This window comes from Labrus bergylta, chromosome 6 (genome assembly GCF_963930695.1).
Source record: "Labrus bergylta chromosome 6, fLabBer1.1, whole genome shotgun sequence".
NCBI lineage: Eukaryota > Metazoa > Chordata > Actinopteri > Labriformes > Labridae > Labrus > Labrus bergylta.
Window position 1 is genome coordinate 8,220,937 of NC_089200.1, and position 17,597 is coordinate 8,238,533.

General features: G+C 40.0%; 2 protein-coding genes and 1 non-coding gene across 3 annotated transcripts in view; all 3 read right to left on the reverse strand.

Moving 5' to 3' along the window:
• Positions 1-1,506, reverse strand: part of nos1apa (nitric oxide synthase 1 (neuronal) adaptor protein a) — a 187,375-nt gene extending 185,869 nt beyond the window's left edge. Inside the window, exons 1-2 of the mRNA XM_065955664.1 lie at positions 1,014-1,506; positions 635-706 (exon numbers count right to left, since the gene is read on the reverse strand). Coding sequence (XP_065811736.1) covers positions 635-706; positions 1,014-1,118 — 177 coding nt within the window. The 5' untranslated portion in view covers positions 1,119-1,506. The remainder of the gene's footprint in view (positions 1-634; positions 707-1,013) is intronic.
• Positions 1,507-10,822: 9,316 nt separating this feature from the next.
• On the reverse strand, positions 10,823-10,894 carry trnah-gug (transfer RNA histidin (anticodon GUG)). The gene has a single exon. It is a non-coding gene; the product is annotated as a tRNA-His (tRNA).
• A 1,589-nt stretch (positions 10,895-12,483) lies between these two features.
• On the reverse strand, positions 12,484-17,156 carry si:ch211-284e20.8 (uncharacterized protein LOC563738 homolog). Its single transcript, XM_020633694.3, has 7 exons — positions 16,757-17,156; positions 15,959-16,072; positions 14,838-14,916; positions 14,450-14,616; positions 13,842-13,955; positions 13,382-13,510; positions 12,484-12,992 (listed from the first exon to the last, which is right to left on the reverse strand). Exons 1-7 carry the CDS (start codon positions 16,952-16,954, stop codon positions 12,735-12,737), a joined length of 1,059 nt encoding a protein of 352 aa, XP_020489350.2. The 5' UTR covers positions 16,955-17,156; the 3' UTR covers positions 12,484-12,734.
• Positions 17,157-17,597: the final 441 nt, after the last annotated feature.

A 17,597-nucleotide genomic window follows, 5' to 3' on the forward strand; every position in this document is an offset into this window, starting at 1 on the left:
AGTGATGGAGCACATGGGAGACCCAAACCTCCAGCCAGGCAAGACAAGTCCCAGGCACTACAAAGTCTGCTGTCAACGTGATCTTACATCTAGCACTGACACCGTACAGTGTATGTAAATGATAACACGGTAGTTGGTGTGTCAAATCATCGGTTTCACACTAGTTATTGCCTCATTTCGATGATTTGCTGAGCCATGTTTTCTGGAGCTTCAGTTGGAAATGTCACCCAGGTCCAACTATCATGCAGTTAAATATTATCATACAGATACGCCTATCTCATAATTAAGAAGGGGAATCTTGCAATGTAAACAAAAAGTAAGATTTAAATTAAACAATCAAGGTATTCTCTTCAATTCGGCACTGAAAATGCAAACCAAACTCACTGTATAAAACTTTCTCCCCGCCCACAGCCTCCCATCATATATCCTGTAAAATCATGTTGAAAAGTTGATATTTTAAGTGTCTAAAGTTGCTGTTAAGTCAGTAGAACATATGCCGAATGAAGCAGCAGACCACAGGTGTGCTAAAACACATCATGTCGTCCTCCACAAATCATGCTCAGTGACCATTAAGTAAGAAAAAGGAAAAAAACGCTAAATTAGAAAGGGAGTTTTGCCAAGCGGCTCCACTTACCCGTATTCTTCTCATCGCAGCCACAATCTCCACTCGGCTGCTCGGCCGCGTCACGTCCAGGCTGCCGATATACTGTTGACAGGTATGATACATTAATTAAGCAATAGTTTGTTTTCACTTTATTTCATTTACCAAAACTGTTTAGGAGTCAATAACAAGCTTAGTGCGTAACTAAGTAGTCAGTGCGTAAAGTGCCCAAAAAGTCGGCTTAATTAACGTTTGGTCAGATAATTAATCCATGATGAACACCTTTAGATACCCTTTGGTACAGAGTGAAACGTGTGGTTGTTTTAGACAGGTTTCCCACAGAAGACAACACTTGGAAACACACCACACTCTCGTATTTGGTATCGACACTTTCGAGTTGCTTGTGGTTTACCTTTGCCTCGAAGTTGATCCCATGCTGGAACGCTTCCTCGTTGTGCAACGGGATCCTCAAATCATGCCCATCATCAACGAGGTTGTACTTGGTTTTCGCAGGCATTTTCAAAGTATGTCCTTACTCCACACTACAATGAAAAATATAAACCGAAAGCAACCCGGGTCGGTTTAAAAAAATAAAAAGAAAGAAAAAATGGATAATCCAGGAAAAAAAAAAAAAAACACAATTTCAAAATCCGGTTAGTGCGTTCTCTCCATCGCTGCGAAACGTCCCAGCTTTTGCAAACCCAGCTACACCGTCCTCAACAGCGGCCAAGTGGCGGCAAGTACTCCGCAAGCGCTCCGGTGGATTACCGCCCTCCTGATATTCACCGTAACAGTTTGACAAACACACACAGGATACACGGAACAGCGTCATGCGCGCGGACAGATGTATTTTCCCGACTTTTCCTGTGGTGGGTGTGGAAGTTGGTCGGTCTGGTCCAGCCTCCTGCCCCCGGAGTCTCTCCCCCCCCCCCCCTCCTCCACCCCCCCGCCATGGAGGGAGAGGTGTGATTGGAGGAGTCTGGGGATCCCACCTGTTTCCATTGGAACACAGGCGCACCGTGGCTCCATTGGAGGAGGGGCCAAAAAAGTCTGGTACCTGCCCCCTCTTTCCCCTCCAACTCCCCCCCCTCCTTGCACACGCTAATAAATACACTACACACACGCATGGGAACAACCTGTCTGACACATGCAAACTAAGGTGTGGCGCAGCCTTGAGGTATTCTCTGCTAACACTGACTGTGTTATGAATACAATGTAAACATTAGGAATGTTTTTTATTTGATAAGGGGGTTGCAATTTAACATGGTGTCAATGAAAAAAGCATGCTCATTTTCAACTTCCCTCCATAGTTGAGACTTTTAAATTTAGTGTATTAATTAAAACATGCTGCTTTTAGTATCCCATGGCAAACTTTGAAACTTTTTTTTTTAGCACTAACTAGACACTAAGGGAGAAAAATTACCTGTTTGTGCAAAATGCCTACAATGTCTACAGATGATTGATGAAAAAACAAATGAGACAGATGGCCATTTACACCCTAGAAAGTCAACTCTAATCCAATCTATTTAATGGGAATCAAAAAGTATGGCTTTTTACAGATAGGGCAGAAGTGATGTCTCGCTGTCCTGACTACAATAAAAAGGACAAGGCTACCAACTAGTGGTCACTTGTGCTAGCACCTGCAGAGCAGCCATAAAAGATGCATATTAAGAAAATGAAGAAGCAATGAAATGATGCCTCTCCTTTCATTTTTGTATTTATGTATTCCACCTGATATTTCAGTTTCATGTGAAGAAATGTTGCTCGTTGATGCACAACATAAACTTTAAGATCATGAAATCTCCAAATTTCCATCTTTATATCTAATATATTGAGCTCCAATTTAAAAGGACCAGATGCAGTTTTATAGTTTGATTTCCTACATTTTGTTACAAGCAGTTTAATTGGCTTTAGGTCAAGATCAATTACTTCTTATAGTACCTCTATAAAGCAAAATATTATACAATGAGTGCTCTGTTTAATGATAGATATTATTCAGATAATTAAATTTATAATAAATCTGAGGAAAGATGATGCTAAAAGTGACCAAACATCCCGTTGGTTAAATCATATTTTCTTAAATTAAATTCAAGAAGATTATTAGAGGATGGATGTGTTTAACCACTTGCAGGTCCTGTAACATTCAAATGTGACTTTTAAAGATGTTGATGCTGAACAATTGCAACAGAAAAGGGATTAATGCCTGACCTATCAAATTATTTTCACCCTTAATTTAAATCTTGTACACTGGCAATTTGCAGGTGCTGTTTGTAATCTGAAAGAGATCCTTAACCACCGAGCATCCTCCACACCTTCTGTTCAAGCATCTGGAATAAAAGCGTCTCCAGTAAACCTCGATGATACGCGGTCAGTAGACGCAGTCGTGCATGTCTTCATGTTTAATGCAGTTTTCTCATGTTGTATAATGCACAGACCATCTGTGTCACCCTGGGAGGAAAGATGCAGCGCCTTCCCTAAAGGTGGTCGCAGGCAGGGCTGGGGAGAAGAGGGGAAGTGGGGCAGCAGTAATTCACACTCACACATCCTCTTTGGAAATATACAAAGCGCTGCTGCTAATGGTGTCCTGAGGGCTATTTCACTGCAGCGGGATGATTTAGCATCTGAATTATTCTGGGTGTTATGGGTTCAAAACGTCAAAATCTGTTTACCATTTTGTCACGTAAAATGTATTCCTCTGATAGATGTCCTTTAAAGGTGGCAAAGGCGCTTGAATTCTTTACCTGAGAATAAACTATTGTCCAAAAAGGGTAAAAAGTAGAATACCTGAATCACCTCCTTTACTCAAGTTAAAGTGGACTCAGAGTATATTAAAGATCAGTTTCAGCATCTGCTGTTTACTTTCTTTTTCTCTGTAAAACTAAAATAAAAATGTGAACTGATAACACTAAATCATATTAGGGAAACTAAACTGAACTATTTGAACTAAAAAATTGATTTGACAACAATATTAAGGAAAATAACTAATGGGAGGACTTCCAGGAATCTCTGGATCTGCTCTGACGTTTATTCATCAATGTCAGCTGATTCACTTGTATCCATGGTGATATAACTTGTCCCTGTCAATCACAGACATCACGTTTTCTAGATAACTCTTCATTTTGTTTTGATATTTCCCCTTTTATCAATTTCCTCTTGATACGCCTTTCATGTTGTATTCTTTATGTCCGTTGTTATAAAAAGAACACATTAATAATTCATCTTTATGTGTTACAGGTAATCGGTTTTGATGTGGTTCTGAGATTTCTGTCTGTTCAAGGAAGCCACTGTTGCCAAGTGCTTCCTAATTGGTAGATTCAGGTTTAGTCTCTTCAAATAATAAAACTAAGACTAGGCACAGATCTGCTCTACATGTTAATTATGACAAGATATATCTTGTAACCACGTTGTGCCATATAAGAGAAATAACTTGAGTGATGGATTTATGTTGGTAAGGTCTTCTGCAATGATTCAAACGCAGAATAATTCAAATGCACTTAAGCTAACAAACAACTCTTTTTGGAAAATGTGAGAAATAAAAAGTGGATGTTTGTGTTAAAGTTGAGGGGGTAAAATTAAATAATTGTCAGATAAAAGATGAAGTAAAGTTGCTGATACAATAAACCTCTCTTTTTATACTCATAATATCTCAGTCCTCTTTATTAATTCAAATTAAAGCATCATTCATAAATTGAATTCCCTTGTTAAGCCACTTTGTTGATTTTTTAAATCCACATGGGTGACTCATCTGAGAGCAGAAAATGAGACAGTCTCCCAGCTTGAAATGACTAAGCCTCAAGCACATGTTCACATTAATCGAAGCCCACGGTTGGATACTTCGTTTCCAAAATGCGGTATTTCGAAGGATAAAAAAAACTTTCTTTAAAAGTCCCCAAGCTCATGGCCACCTTAATCTCAGGACAGCACAAACAGTGAGCTGTCAGACGAGAACAGCTGCTGTCTCTACACTAAGGGTTATTACTGAATAAAAAACCCTCAGAGGGACCCCCGTGTGCTCTTAAGGTTCTTTAAAAAAATAGAGATGGAGAGCAACCTAATCCCCACCAGGTCTTCAAATACATGTTGATCTGTTGATTAGGGCTTTGGCTTTTAAAGCATATGCTCCCCACAGGAAGTGGGTTTTTGGAGATCAGTGCACATTAACAGCGTGGTTCCACTTAAAAGCCCAAAAAAACAAAAAAACAAAAAAAAAAAACAGCATTTAAGGCTTTCACAGCAGCATGCAACAAAGAAAAAGAAATGTCTGCAATATTGTAGCCTCATTCTGTGGAGAGCTGTAACACAAAGTTTTAACACTTTGGGATAATGCGTCATATTTCTACATAATACCAGTAATCCCACATAAGACAGGCAGTGTTATACGTATTAGCCAAGTGAGACTGAATAATATGTTTGCCCTGAGGTGGGGTTATACGGTTAAGTTATAACTGTTAGAGGTGACCTGTCAAGAGCTAATGCTGCCCAGTGCATGCTGGGATAGATGTCAGAGACCTGAAAGACTGAGCAGAACGAGTGGTTTAGAAAATGAATGGTTGGCTGTCATTTAATGTTGACAGATTTCTGTGTTTTCAAGGAGCATAATGCTTGGGTTTACAAGGACTATAATCCTTGTTAAGGAGTATAATCCTTGTAAACACATCATCAGAGAGTACAAAACCCTGAATTCAGTGTGACAAGGCCTGAAATGTTTGACTATGTATCAAGTCAAAGCATCATATGTAACAAATCTGCATTAGTGTGTATGAAAAAAAGACTAAATGTATGTTAGCATTCAGTCTTTGTGATTGCTCTGTTCTGATAACGCAGTCTGGATTCCACTTCCATCTGCATTTGTCACGTTTTTTATCAAGTATTCACTACTAACCAGTTTGTTAGGGTCATGTGTCGTCTGTTATTTGAGCTGACAAAGAGCAGTAAATATGACTCTGTTCTTCATGTTTCCAGCAATGTTCAAATCTAGAGAGAGGTTTCTTTGTTTAACTGAAAGATGGGAGTGGATAAGTCAAAATGTGAGGAAGGAATCTGGCAAAAAATGTTGGGTTGTGTTACTTTTTTTGGTTAGCATGAATTGATGGTAAAATGGTAAATGCTACTTGAGCTTGTGTAGCGCTTTTCTAGTCTTCTGACTACTCAGAGGGCTTTTACACCGCAGGTCACACCTACACATTCACACACTGATGGTAGAGGCTGTCAAGTAAAGTGTCCATCAGCATGAACTAATCCCATTTACACATTCGCACACCGCCACTGAAGCAGCTTTAGCAACTACGGGTTAGCCGTTTTGCCTAAGGACACATCAGACATGGCTGCAGGAGCTGGGGATTTTACATACCTGTGCTAGTGCATGAGCATGTACAGATGCTTAAATCGACAGTTTCCTTTAATGCCACTTTCTCTGCTTGTGTACAGGAAAACATGGCGTCTGAAACCTAACTTAAAATGTTGGATTTGGAGCAGATAAAGAGCGTTTTTCCCTTCCTTCTAGACTATGGCAGCAATAGCGGAAATGTAGTAAATGCTAGAAATACGATGCTAATCTTGGGCTCACCGCAGACGTATGAATCAGAGAATATTTCACTCTTCTGGCCATTTATGAAAGCTCATCTTTTCATCCGTCCACACAAAGCTATTATTATTCACCTCTTCAAACTGAACCTTTCGTTTTTTTGCTCACTTGAGTGGAATAATCGGAAACACACCAGCTTCTTGTTTCAGTGTGAAACTGTGCTTTTACTTCTGGTACCGACTCCATTAAGTGTGAGGTCAGTGTGTCAGCGGGAGCCCTGCAGCTTGGAGACAGTCTCTCTGGCATCTCGCTCAACCACAAGCAACCGCAAGCTGTGTATGTGCGTGTGAGTGTGTGTGTGTAAAAGACTGCATGCACACACATCAATGCGCACACACACGGAGCCTCACACATCTTGAGGGCCTCTAAAGCTGAATTAATAATGGCGATTTTTTTAAAGAATGTGGGGCACACAACAAGAGGAGTAGATCCACTTCTCCCCAGAGAGTTTCAGTGAAGAAGAAGAAGAAGAAGAAGAAGAAGAAGGGAAGCAGTGGGACAAATGATGACAACAATACAATTCTGATTGTGCCTGAAGCTGTGCAACAACATGCAAAACAAGAGGAACAGAGAAATATTAGCTCACACTCAGGGATGGATAAACAAAGATATATACATAATCTGCCTCTGATGCACAAGACAAAGACGTCCAAATGGAGAATCTGTCGACATATAAGGCTCTTACAATGCAGTGTTTGTAAGGTTAGGTGAGGTACAAACTTTATTATGATTAAAAAAGAGCATAAAAATGGGAATATAGAAGGGGAAAATTGTGTTGCTTATTTATTCATTTATTTTTTTTAATGGTACTGACACTGGGAAATATTAGGATGTTGGGAAGTAGTTTACGGAAAAGTATAAGTATGATTTTAAACCCTCTCCATTTCTAACATGCATTGTTTGCTTTGTGTTGAATATAATGGTCGATGTTGTACAAGTTAACTTTTCATTATTTCTTTTTCTTTTTTTTATAATTATTTTTATTACTTTCATGCTTTCCATCAGTCATACTTGCAAGTTTTTATCAACCAAAATAACACCATAAAATGTACACAAAGTTTACACTTTTCATAATTTCTCATCATATTTCTTGTTATGCATCTGCTTCTGTTTAATTAATAGGATTGAACCAAAGATATATATTAATCAATCAGTAAATCAAGTGATGTGCACAGACTTCAAATGACTATTTGTGATGTTGACAAGGTTTCCAACAAGCATTAGGTCATGTTCTTGTGTTTTCTTGCTATTTTTATTATCTATTTCCTGGTTTATGTTGTGTTTATTGTCTCTCATCCTGCTCCTCTTGTTCCTGCCTTGTGTGTCAGCCCCGCCCTGATTACCCTCACCTGTGTCTCTTTGGTCCATGATTATCTCTGTATTTAATCCCAGTGTGTTTTCCCTCTTGTTGCCAGTTTGGAGTGTTTCCTACTGTACCTTCATTCTAGCATTTTGTATTTAGCTCCTCATGTATGATTCTCACCTGCCTTTTGCCTCACCCTCTGGATTTGCTGTTTATTTGCTGACCTGTGAACCGAAGCCCTGCCTGGATTAGAGGACTGTCTTTTGAACGCTACCTCTAAGTCTGTGATTGCTTCCATATGCTGTGTCTTTGTGTCAGATGTGTAAATAAGGGCACCAAATGAAAATATTCCTCACTTGTTAAAAAGTTATTTTCAAAACATACAGTAGGATTAGTTGAATGTCTGCCATTAATTAAATTAAATAGCACTGATGTTTGCAGTACTTAGATGTTTGAAAAAGAGATGACCTTAGAGATGTTTGGTCAAAAAGCTCCAGCATCACTTTTAGTATGAAGATCAACTTAAAAATAACTTTAATTTGAGAGGACAGTAGATAGAGTTGGAAATCAGGGGGGAAGAGAGAGTGAGGAATGACAGGAAAAGGAGCCACAGGTCGGATTTGAGCCAGGGGTGCCTGCTGTGAGGACTACAGCCTCTGTACTTACCTAACAGCTAGTCCGTCTGTGCCCAGAGGCCGCGTTTACACGACAACGATTTCAGCTGAAACAATCACTCTTTGCTGCTATTCGTTTACACCACAGCAGCATTTTGAATTTTGAAAACGGTTTCCAGGGTGCAAATGTTTGAAAACGGCACCGTCTCCAACATCTTGTCAACTTGCAATGTAGTTTCTCTAAAAATGGAGACTTTTCACATATGCATATGAGTCAATAGCCACCCTCGAGTAGGTGGACAACTACAACAATGGCCGACTCTTAAGTTTTGTTTGCTCAATCAATTAGCCATTCACATCCAGGAACCCCAGAAGTCACATACAGACCACAGCTAAAAAAAAAAAAAAAAAAAGATAGTTTTTAGAGTAGAAATTAACATGTTTACAGCCTGGTACAAAAAAGGAAATAGGTCTGATTATGATTGACAGGTCAACCCTCCTCAGCTCCAGCTCTCAGTCTGTCATTAGGTTGACTGAAAGTGAGGATGAGACAGGATTTCCAGCATGGCGGCGGCTGCCGATGAGCCTCCAGAGCCCCCTGCGGTAACCGATGGCTGACGTCACTCAGGCATCGTCCATTGATATCTACAGTCTATGCTCAATGCAGATTCTGACCTTAGTGTGGACATGTGCTGTGCAAAGAGATCTGAAGAGATTCCAGAGATTTCCAGAGGAGTTACACTCTTTCTTAAGATAAACCTATATCTTATATCAGTATTTTGAACTGATATAAGTATTTTGGACAGCTCAATTCTCCTGAGACTCAATAAATGTCCTGACCCTAAATAAACCAACTGCTGAGAAAATACATTCCAACCATATCAGAACTTTAAAAAAATGCGTACGTTTTGAAAACCAATCTTTTGAATTTTTTTTTTAATTGACTTTCAATACTTTTCTTTTTCCTTCTTGAATTATTGCATTTAAAATACATCAATGTGTTTCCATGATTACTGTTTGCTGCAGACTGAGACAGCTGTGAAGTGAAAGAAAAGTTCATGGTGACACCATGTGGACATATTGTGAATTGCAGGTCACCTCAGCTTCCCACACCATGTCTGCCATGAAATCCTGTTTCAGTCTAACTTTCAGTCAACCTAACGACAGCCTTAGAGCTGGAAATGAGGCGGGTTTTAAGCCTCTTGACAAACACAGTGTTACACCACACCCACCTGTCAATCAGTTCTGCAACACGCCTTGTTGTGATTAAGGATTAAATGACTATGTGCTTCTACAGCCAGCCTCAAGTGGACACTCGAGGAACTGCAGGGTTTTTCAGCACTGGAAGGTGCCGCCAAAAGAGGAAAGGAGCTGTAGGATTTTCATTAATAATTACATTTAGAGAACAAAGTCAACAAAGTATGAGCTACTGTTTCTTTATAAGTGAGTTTCTTTTCCTTTGTATGGCCCTGGATTGTGTTACAGTACACATCAGTCACTTTGTTACTTGGCAGCTCGAGGACTCTTTATTTCTAAATGAGTTTGTATTCAGCCGGCTCTCCCTGGAGACCGAAGTCCTCCTGAACTCTTTCAAATTCTCTCACAGGGCACATTGTTCACTTCGACCCCAACAGGCCTATGAAACTGTCGCTACAAATCACAGCAGCACTGCTGTTCTGTTCTGGGCCTATTGACTCAGTCCAGTGCCTAACACACTGCAGTAAACCTACGAGGAGACAGAGGTGTGATTCATTTTGAGTTTACAACATCCAAGACGAAAGGTTTGGATGAGAACAAACCTGATCGATGAACACACAACAACTCGAGGATAGAAAGTGGATGGATGAATAGATATAGATCAGATAGATGGACATAGACCAGATACAGTAGCTGGATAGAAGTTGGATTTGCCGAAGCAACTTTACAATGTGAAGAACCTTTGGAGGTTTTCCCGGGCACGCCCAAATGGGAGGTGATCCCGAGGTAGAACCAGAGTTTGCTGGATGGATTATGTAACCCATCTAGCCTGGGAAAAACCTCTGAATCCCCCAGGAGGAGCTGGGAAACGTTGCTGGGGAGAGGGAAGTCTGGGTTGACTTACTGCGCCTGCTGCATAGGAGACCCGACATCGGATAAGCGGAAGAAAATGGACGGATGAATGGAGAACAACAAGAAGAAAGCAGGACACCATACACATGCAAGCTGCTGCTGTTGTTGTTTGTTTCATTTCTTTCATCTCAAACCTATATATGCATTATCATTTGATTAAAAATGCCAGGCACACTCCACTGGTGGGAAGGTATTGATATATTCAGTAAAAGAAGCAATACTGCAATTTTAGCCCTAACAAAGCAGGATTACAGTTTTATAAAGTATTGACTTGAAACTAAGAAACACAAGTTGAAAATGTCACTTAGCTCTTATATAAAGCCTACAGATGACTACAGATAACTCACAACATATAACAAATAGAAAAATGTAAAGAATAAAACCAAAAAAGAAGTGAAAAGGTCTTTCTTAGAGCTCTATGGTCAGTGTGTTGTTGTGTACAGAGGTATCATAATGCAGAGATACACAGATGGTCTCTTGCTCTCTCTCTCTCTGGTTCATATTACTTGACTAAACAGCAGCTTCGGTGTCCGGTTGCTTTCTATATCACCTCTTCTCTGTTTTCTTTCATCGCGTTAAATACCAGTGTCACAAATGAAGCCTCAAAATACTGCCGTGACCCGGATTCGAACCGGGGTTGCTGCGGCCACAACGCAGAGTACTAACCACTATACGATCACGGCGAGCTGTCCACCGGACTGTCCCCCCACTCACGAGCTCACCGGCATCAGCTGAGCGTGTTCACAGGCCTCTGTAGCAGTGACGGTGATGTGATGGGCTCACGGTAATCACAGCTTCTCTCTCTCTGGCAGAGAGCCTCGGATTCGTTTGAAGAATTATAAATCAAATGGATTATGAATGTCTTGATGAATGTAAATGATCTCTTCATTGTTCAGTCTGTCATCCTTTGATTTATCCTGAACCTATTAAGCTGCTATTTATTGTAACCAAACTTTAACTTAAAGTCCCCGTGTTCATGTTTAGATCACCTTTCAAATATTTTACATTAGGCTATAAAGAATCAAGTCCAGTCACTGGGTAGTATTTCAAACAATATTTATAGAACATAACTTAACAATAAAGGATGAAGGCATGCTATCATGTAGTCATAATAAAAACACGCTGCTGATGTGGAGCACTTGTGAATATTTCTGTTTCATGGATACGTATGTGTAGAATTTTGATATAGAAAATATTGAGTGTATTTTGTTTGAGGTTAATGTATAAGATTTTTGTTTACTATCTAAATCCATTGAAATTATTATTATTATTTTTGTAGGTTTAACTGGAAGAAACATGTGAAAATGACAACTTATTTATGAGGTAAAAATAAGACAAGTTTCCATTAAAACTGAACCAATTTGGAATATTTCAGGACCTTATGGTAGAAATAACCCCTCTGTGAAATCCATTACCGTACTTCATTTAATTGCTTCACTCCACTGCTTCAGTTCAAGCTGGTTTTCTTACCTGTTCTCGTTTTTTTTTTTTTTTTGCTTGTTCAACAAATAATCCAAAGATGAAGTGCTCTACTGTTGCTCTTAATACATGTTGTTCTCTATTTCTTGACCTGGACTTGTTCGACAGGTGCTTGTGTATTACTTTGTATTTGTGTTAGGACCCCCTTGAATATGAGATGATGCATCTCAAGGGGCAATAAAATCAAATATTTGACCCACTCGGCTGGGTTAAACATGTAACCCATCTTTATGGGTTACCTGTTTAACCCAGTGTTTAGGTCGACTAATTTGACCTAGCAATGTAGTCAAAAGTGGGGTTGTTGTTATTGTTATTAACCAAGCATTGTTTAGTGTGTACTCGACATAATGCTCACATTTTGGACTTTACTAATATAAAGCAAGTCAAAGGAGCGATCAGAAGTATAAGTCTACAATGTAATGACACCTCTTAATTTCTTACCTTGTAATTAAACTGGAAAAGGTGATTTAAAAAAAAACAACAGATTTTTAGATACATTTGCATGATTTTCAAAATAAATGTCTGTTGGGGCGCTGGCGGTGAAGGGGTTAGTGTGTATGAACCCATGTATGAAGGCTATAGTCCCCATGTATGAAGGCTATAGTCCCCATGTATGAAGGCTATAGTCTTCCAAGCATGCTGCCCAGGTTCAAATTCCACCTGTGGCTCCTTTCCAATATGTCATTCCCTAATCTATCCACTGTCCTGTCTCTCCATTAAAGGCACAAAACGCCCAAAAATAAATCTTCAAAAAAAAAAAAAATTCTGTTTTGCAAATTATACAACTCCCTGCTATGGTTTACAGTTGTAGTTTATTCATTTATTTGGATCAGCAGTAACAATACAATGCTGACTGCAAAGCATACATGATGAGCACAGAAACACAATCAGTGTAATCAGATGATTTACAGTGATTTTAATTGGTATTACTGATTACTATCCCATTACGTTTTTTCTAGGTTATAATTTATTTTATCTAGTTACAACATGCAGACATGTTTAGCTGAATTACAGATCAAAGAACAAGCCTCCTGGTCCAGCCAATCAGAGCCTGAGTCTATCTATACCCAGGCGGTGTCTGTGCGGGCCGGGGCACGAGCTGGCTGCAGGGGAGGCTCTGATAGGTGCGGGCAGATACACCACGGTCCCCTGGGAGCCTCGGGGCTTGGAGGTGATGGGGTCTGAGCTTGGTGTGACTGAGTGCATGTGCTCGTGGGGGTGCAGATGTGTGTGGTTGCAGTGTTGATGACCTGTGTGTCCACTGGCTGCTTTTGCATGGGCCTGCTCCTCCACAGCTGCAGCCTACAGAAGGGACAAAAAAAGAGAAAATCATGCAACGATCGTACCACAAGACGCTCATTTGAGAATAACCCTCAGATCTGAGTGAGAGAATGAAGATTTTATTTTATTACATTATAGCAGCCCACTATTCTGTCAGTGAAACATTGTGAAAAAAAAAAAAGTTTTAGCTGTAGATATATTTTTCAGGAACATTTTATTAAGTATTTTCTTTCTTTTCTTACACCAGGGTTTTATGGGCATGATCAAATACAGAATCAGAGTGGATTAAGAGCAAGACACTTTACAGACATGTTTTGAGGAGCTCTGAGACTTCTTGAAACTTGTTGAAAAAAGGAGAATAATAATGTGACTGTAAGTGACTGTACATTCATGTGAATGTAAGTCATTACCTGAGGTTCGAAGATCTCACACTCCACTTCCACTGGGTTTGTGCTCGGAAGCTTCTGTGTCTTTCCAGAAGAGAATGTAATATAGACCTCCTCCTGGAAGATGTGTGAGCCCACACAGAAGCCTCTGTGCTGCAGAGACAAAAATCAACAAAGGCTTAACCTCGATCAGAAGAGACTCAGCATTGTTGTTGTTGTTTGGTTTGAACTCAGGCGGTCTTCTTGAGTGACAACCGCCATGATAACAGAAAGAAATACGTTTTCAAACCAACACATGTTTGGAGTGTCGAGTTCTTCTTTCCCCCTGACTATTCTTTAAATTGATGAATAAGTCAATACACTCTTTAAAGTGAATATCGAACTGGATTCTGTTGCAATTTCAAATACTATCAATCAGCCTTTTGGGGATTATTTGAATGTGTTCAGCTTTTAACTACAAAAATAAATAGGGTGTTTAACTCACAGCAAACGGACAGTCCATCGGTGTGCAGCCACTCAGTTCACTCGGATCTGTTTTATTTGAACACACCGTCTCCACAATGGTGTACTCCACAAAGTATGATGGACCAAACACCCACTGAGAGAGCACACAAAGACATGAAATAAGTAACACACCTGTGAACTATGAACCAAACGTAGTGAAGGCTCCTAAACTCTCTCAGCTATAGTTATGTAATGAATACTATCAACCTGATAAAAGAGGTACATACAGAACACCCAAACACATCCCTGATGATTGAAAAATAGGACAACACAAGCTACATGCTACATTTAAGCCTTAAGAAGCACATACCCATAAAGATTAGGCCTCATAAAGATCCAGGGCTTACAGGATGAGTCTGATAATACCCAAAGAATATAGATCTTCCACCTTCCTCTCCTGACAATCTAAACTTTGTGTACAGTGTCAACTTATTGGCCACATTTTGGGTTCTCTGTTTAGGACTATTTCTAGTGCATGTTAAGGATAAGGCGAGGGTGAGCAGGACCCCGACGCAAATATACTGTAGAGGGGAGCTGACCCTAAAGGTTTAGATAATGATGACTTGATCATCATTTATTTTGCTTCACCTGCGAGTAGGCTCTGGTTATCTTCTCCAGAGTGAAGTAGTTGGCCAGGCTGCTTTCTCCGTTGAACCTCTGCAGGGAGAGATTGGCCGTCTCCTTTACCACCGGCTCGTCTAAGTTTTCGGCTGTGGGGCAGTCTGGACACTCCTCGATTACAGCAGTGGCAGGAACTAAACACAAGAATGAACAAGGGTCATAAAACGTAGTAAGTATTTGTTCAAATGTAGCCTAATCCAGACTCTTTGTGACTTTGTGTGCTCTTTCCCATTGGCTTAAAGCAAACAGAATGATTGCAGAATGCTCAGTAACATTTACAAATCACAACAGTATATCAATGTCTGAATGTGTTTTTGTGCTATCAAATGAAGTCCAAAAGACTCCATCCATCTACCTTCACGAAGTGCACAGGAGTAACTTTGGAGCTTGACCTTAGTGTCGATGAAGGCCGACACCATACACTCTCCATACACCTAAAGGACATGAACACAATTATACAAACAAAGGAGAAGGGGTGAAACAAAAATGATCAACAATTTCAAAAAAGGGCATAGATCTGAGAAAGATATCAGTCGACATATCGGCATCAGATTTCTTTTCCCTACCCAATATCGATATCAGTATCGGGTCTTTACGGCGTTTTTTCACTGCTACTCGTTGGAGATTAACTGGAGCATTTAAAAAAAAAAAAACGCACCTCTTTTGTCTTTAAGGGTAAAGTTTGAAAAATGTCGTTCTAACAAAGAGTTCTGTTCCATCATAAAATGATGAATACAAACTAAGAACTTGCATTGAAGTTTCTGTCAAGATTCATGCTTTTGCAGTCGAATTTGGTGTCTGCACATCAGAAAGGTATTACAACCTTACTAATTTGATCCAATTTAAGAAAATGCCACTTGGCAGCTTTACAGCTGTTAACACACCTAGCAAGCATCGTCAGCTGCAGGCTAAGTGTTTTTGACCACAAGGTGTTACATGTTGACCGTGGTCATCTTGTTGTCACAGCAGTTCTTTGGTGTTGCCTCTAGTCAATTTATTTGGACCGTAGGTTTTGTGTGTTGGCAGGGATTTAGCTCTGTATTAATATTGCACAAGCTTACACCAGAGAGCCATTAGTTTGAAAAACATTCAAGAAACAATAAGAGCATCTCAGCTAACGTTGCATGTGTTTGCAAACTTACGATATGGATGACAACTCACTATTTTGTGACCAATGAAATGAACATTTCTACAATGGAATTATTAGAAGTTACCAAATTTCTTCTTGATTTTCTTTGGACAAAACACAATATGAAGTAGCTATTGCAATTAACTGCGGGGGATTTAAAAGTGAAGTCTGGTATGGTCTCCATGCAAAAGAGCTCTCTAGAAGTCTTCATTAATTCAACTTCAGTAAACTGGGAGGATACTGAGCCTACAGTGAGAGACCTGGACCTTTGGAGCCTTTAGCCTAATAAGATGTTGAATGAAACGTTGATGTGGATAAGAGATAATACTCCACCCTGTGGTACTTACTGGAACTTCACCAATATTTCTAGCCTCACATTGTTTCCATGGTTTCCTGCTGGTGATGTGGCATCTGGTCTCCATCACATCAATGGTCAGTTTGTAGAGAGACCCGCCCTTATCCTGGAAAAACACACACAGCGATATGGTTTTCATACATACACAAAAAGTCTGAAAAATGCAACAAAATGTTCGGATTGAGCTTCATCTGTAAAAGCAAACAATCAAGTTTTTTCCCAGACTTAACTCCAATTTGTCCCTGTCCCTCCCCTTAGAAAATCCCCAAGTGAAGTTGAGGTGAGCTAATGTGATAATGCCACAGGAGTTATTCAAGAAAAGCGAGTCAGACTGCTTCATTGTTTTCTGTTTGTGAGTGTGTTCTTCTTTGTCCTTTTGGAATATAGTGAACATGTTGAAGTACACATATAAGGGCAGAGACTGTCATCATCTTTACGGACTTTGTTGCTTTGTCCACCATTTCCGCATTGTTCTATTTGCGTCACGTCCTGCCTCCCGAGACCCCCCTCTGTGCAACAGGGGCAGTTTCCCGCTGTTAGGGGCAGATGTGAACTACTTACTCTGCAAGATCTCAGGTGCAGCCTGCCTTAAATTTTCTAGAAATTTCCAGGAGTACATATTAGAAAACAGCTATTTTTTTTCTCCTTTTTACCCCCTTCAAGGCTCTGCAAACATTGCTGCCAGTCCATCAATTATTTTTTGCATCTTTCAAGGTCTAAGGCAGTATATGAGCGTAAACGTTTTTTTGCATGCATTTCTGTGTATGTGCATATGAGTGTTTTCCCTCACCTTTTCAGGAGTGTGAGAGAGGTCGTACAGTCTGTTGAGGCTCAGAACGTAACCTTCTGTCCGGTCCTGGTTGATCTGGTCCATGGCCTCTTCAGCCACTCTCACCGCCTCAGGATTTAAACATCCTGGAGTGTCTGGCTTGGCTCTTCCTTGCTGCTGCAGCAAAGCCAGACACAGGACCAGCAGGTACACACTCATTCTCTCAACACATAAACACACACACACATACAATGGGCTAAATACAACCCCTAGCTTTAACCAATAAAAATTACCAAAGCTTATCCTGCAAAAAAATCTAACATTGAGAACAACACAGACCCTGGTCTGTTAATCTTCCTTTGCACGATCTGTAATCCAAATTTCTCCAGACAGGGTTTTGGACAGACACATGACAAGCTGGACTTTCGCCTATTTCCTAAAAGATGAGCAAACAGACGCTATCTCCTGCTCTCTAGGCCAATGGCTGGCTCGAACTGACTGAGGGGTCATAGTTCACTGGGGAACAGGGGACATGATATCAATCGAGATTTAGTTATTTTATTTCTTCAAGTCACACTGTCATGTTTCAGCAATAATCTAATGCTCTTCTTATTGTGTTAGTTAAAGGTTCGGAGATGGTTTTTTCACTTATTATATCTTGGGCTATGTGAATACTGAATTCTGATTGGCTGCACCTATTTTGAGATTATGACAAGTTGTATGCAAAGGTAGCGGCTAAAACATGAGAAAGTGAAAAGTCTAGACCAATAGAGTTCTCATATAGCCTGTATAAAACATGGATGTAACCTCAGTGATGTCATCCATTGGTTTCTGCAACATAGTTTTGAAGCCTATTGGTGGC

Bases quoted from the DNA above. Each gene is read 5' to 3' on its own strand.
- si:ch211-284e20.8 (XM_020633694.3), bottom strand. From the start codon at position 16,954: ATGAGTGTGTACCTGCTGGTCCTGTGTCTGGCTTTGCTGCAGCAGCAA. The intron at 13,956-14,449 runs GTGAAGCAAAAT...GTGCTCTCTCAG, and splicing joins TAACCAGAGCCTACTCGCAG to TGGGTGTTTGGTCCATCATA. The intron at 13,511-13,841 runs GTGAGTTAAACA...TTGTCTCTGCAG, and splicing joins CGATGGACTGTCCGTTTGCT to CACAGAGGCTTCTGTGTGGG.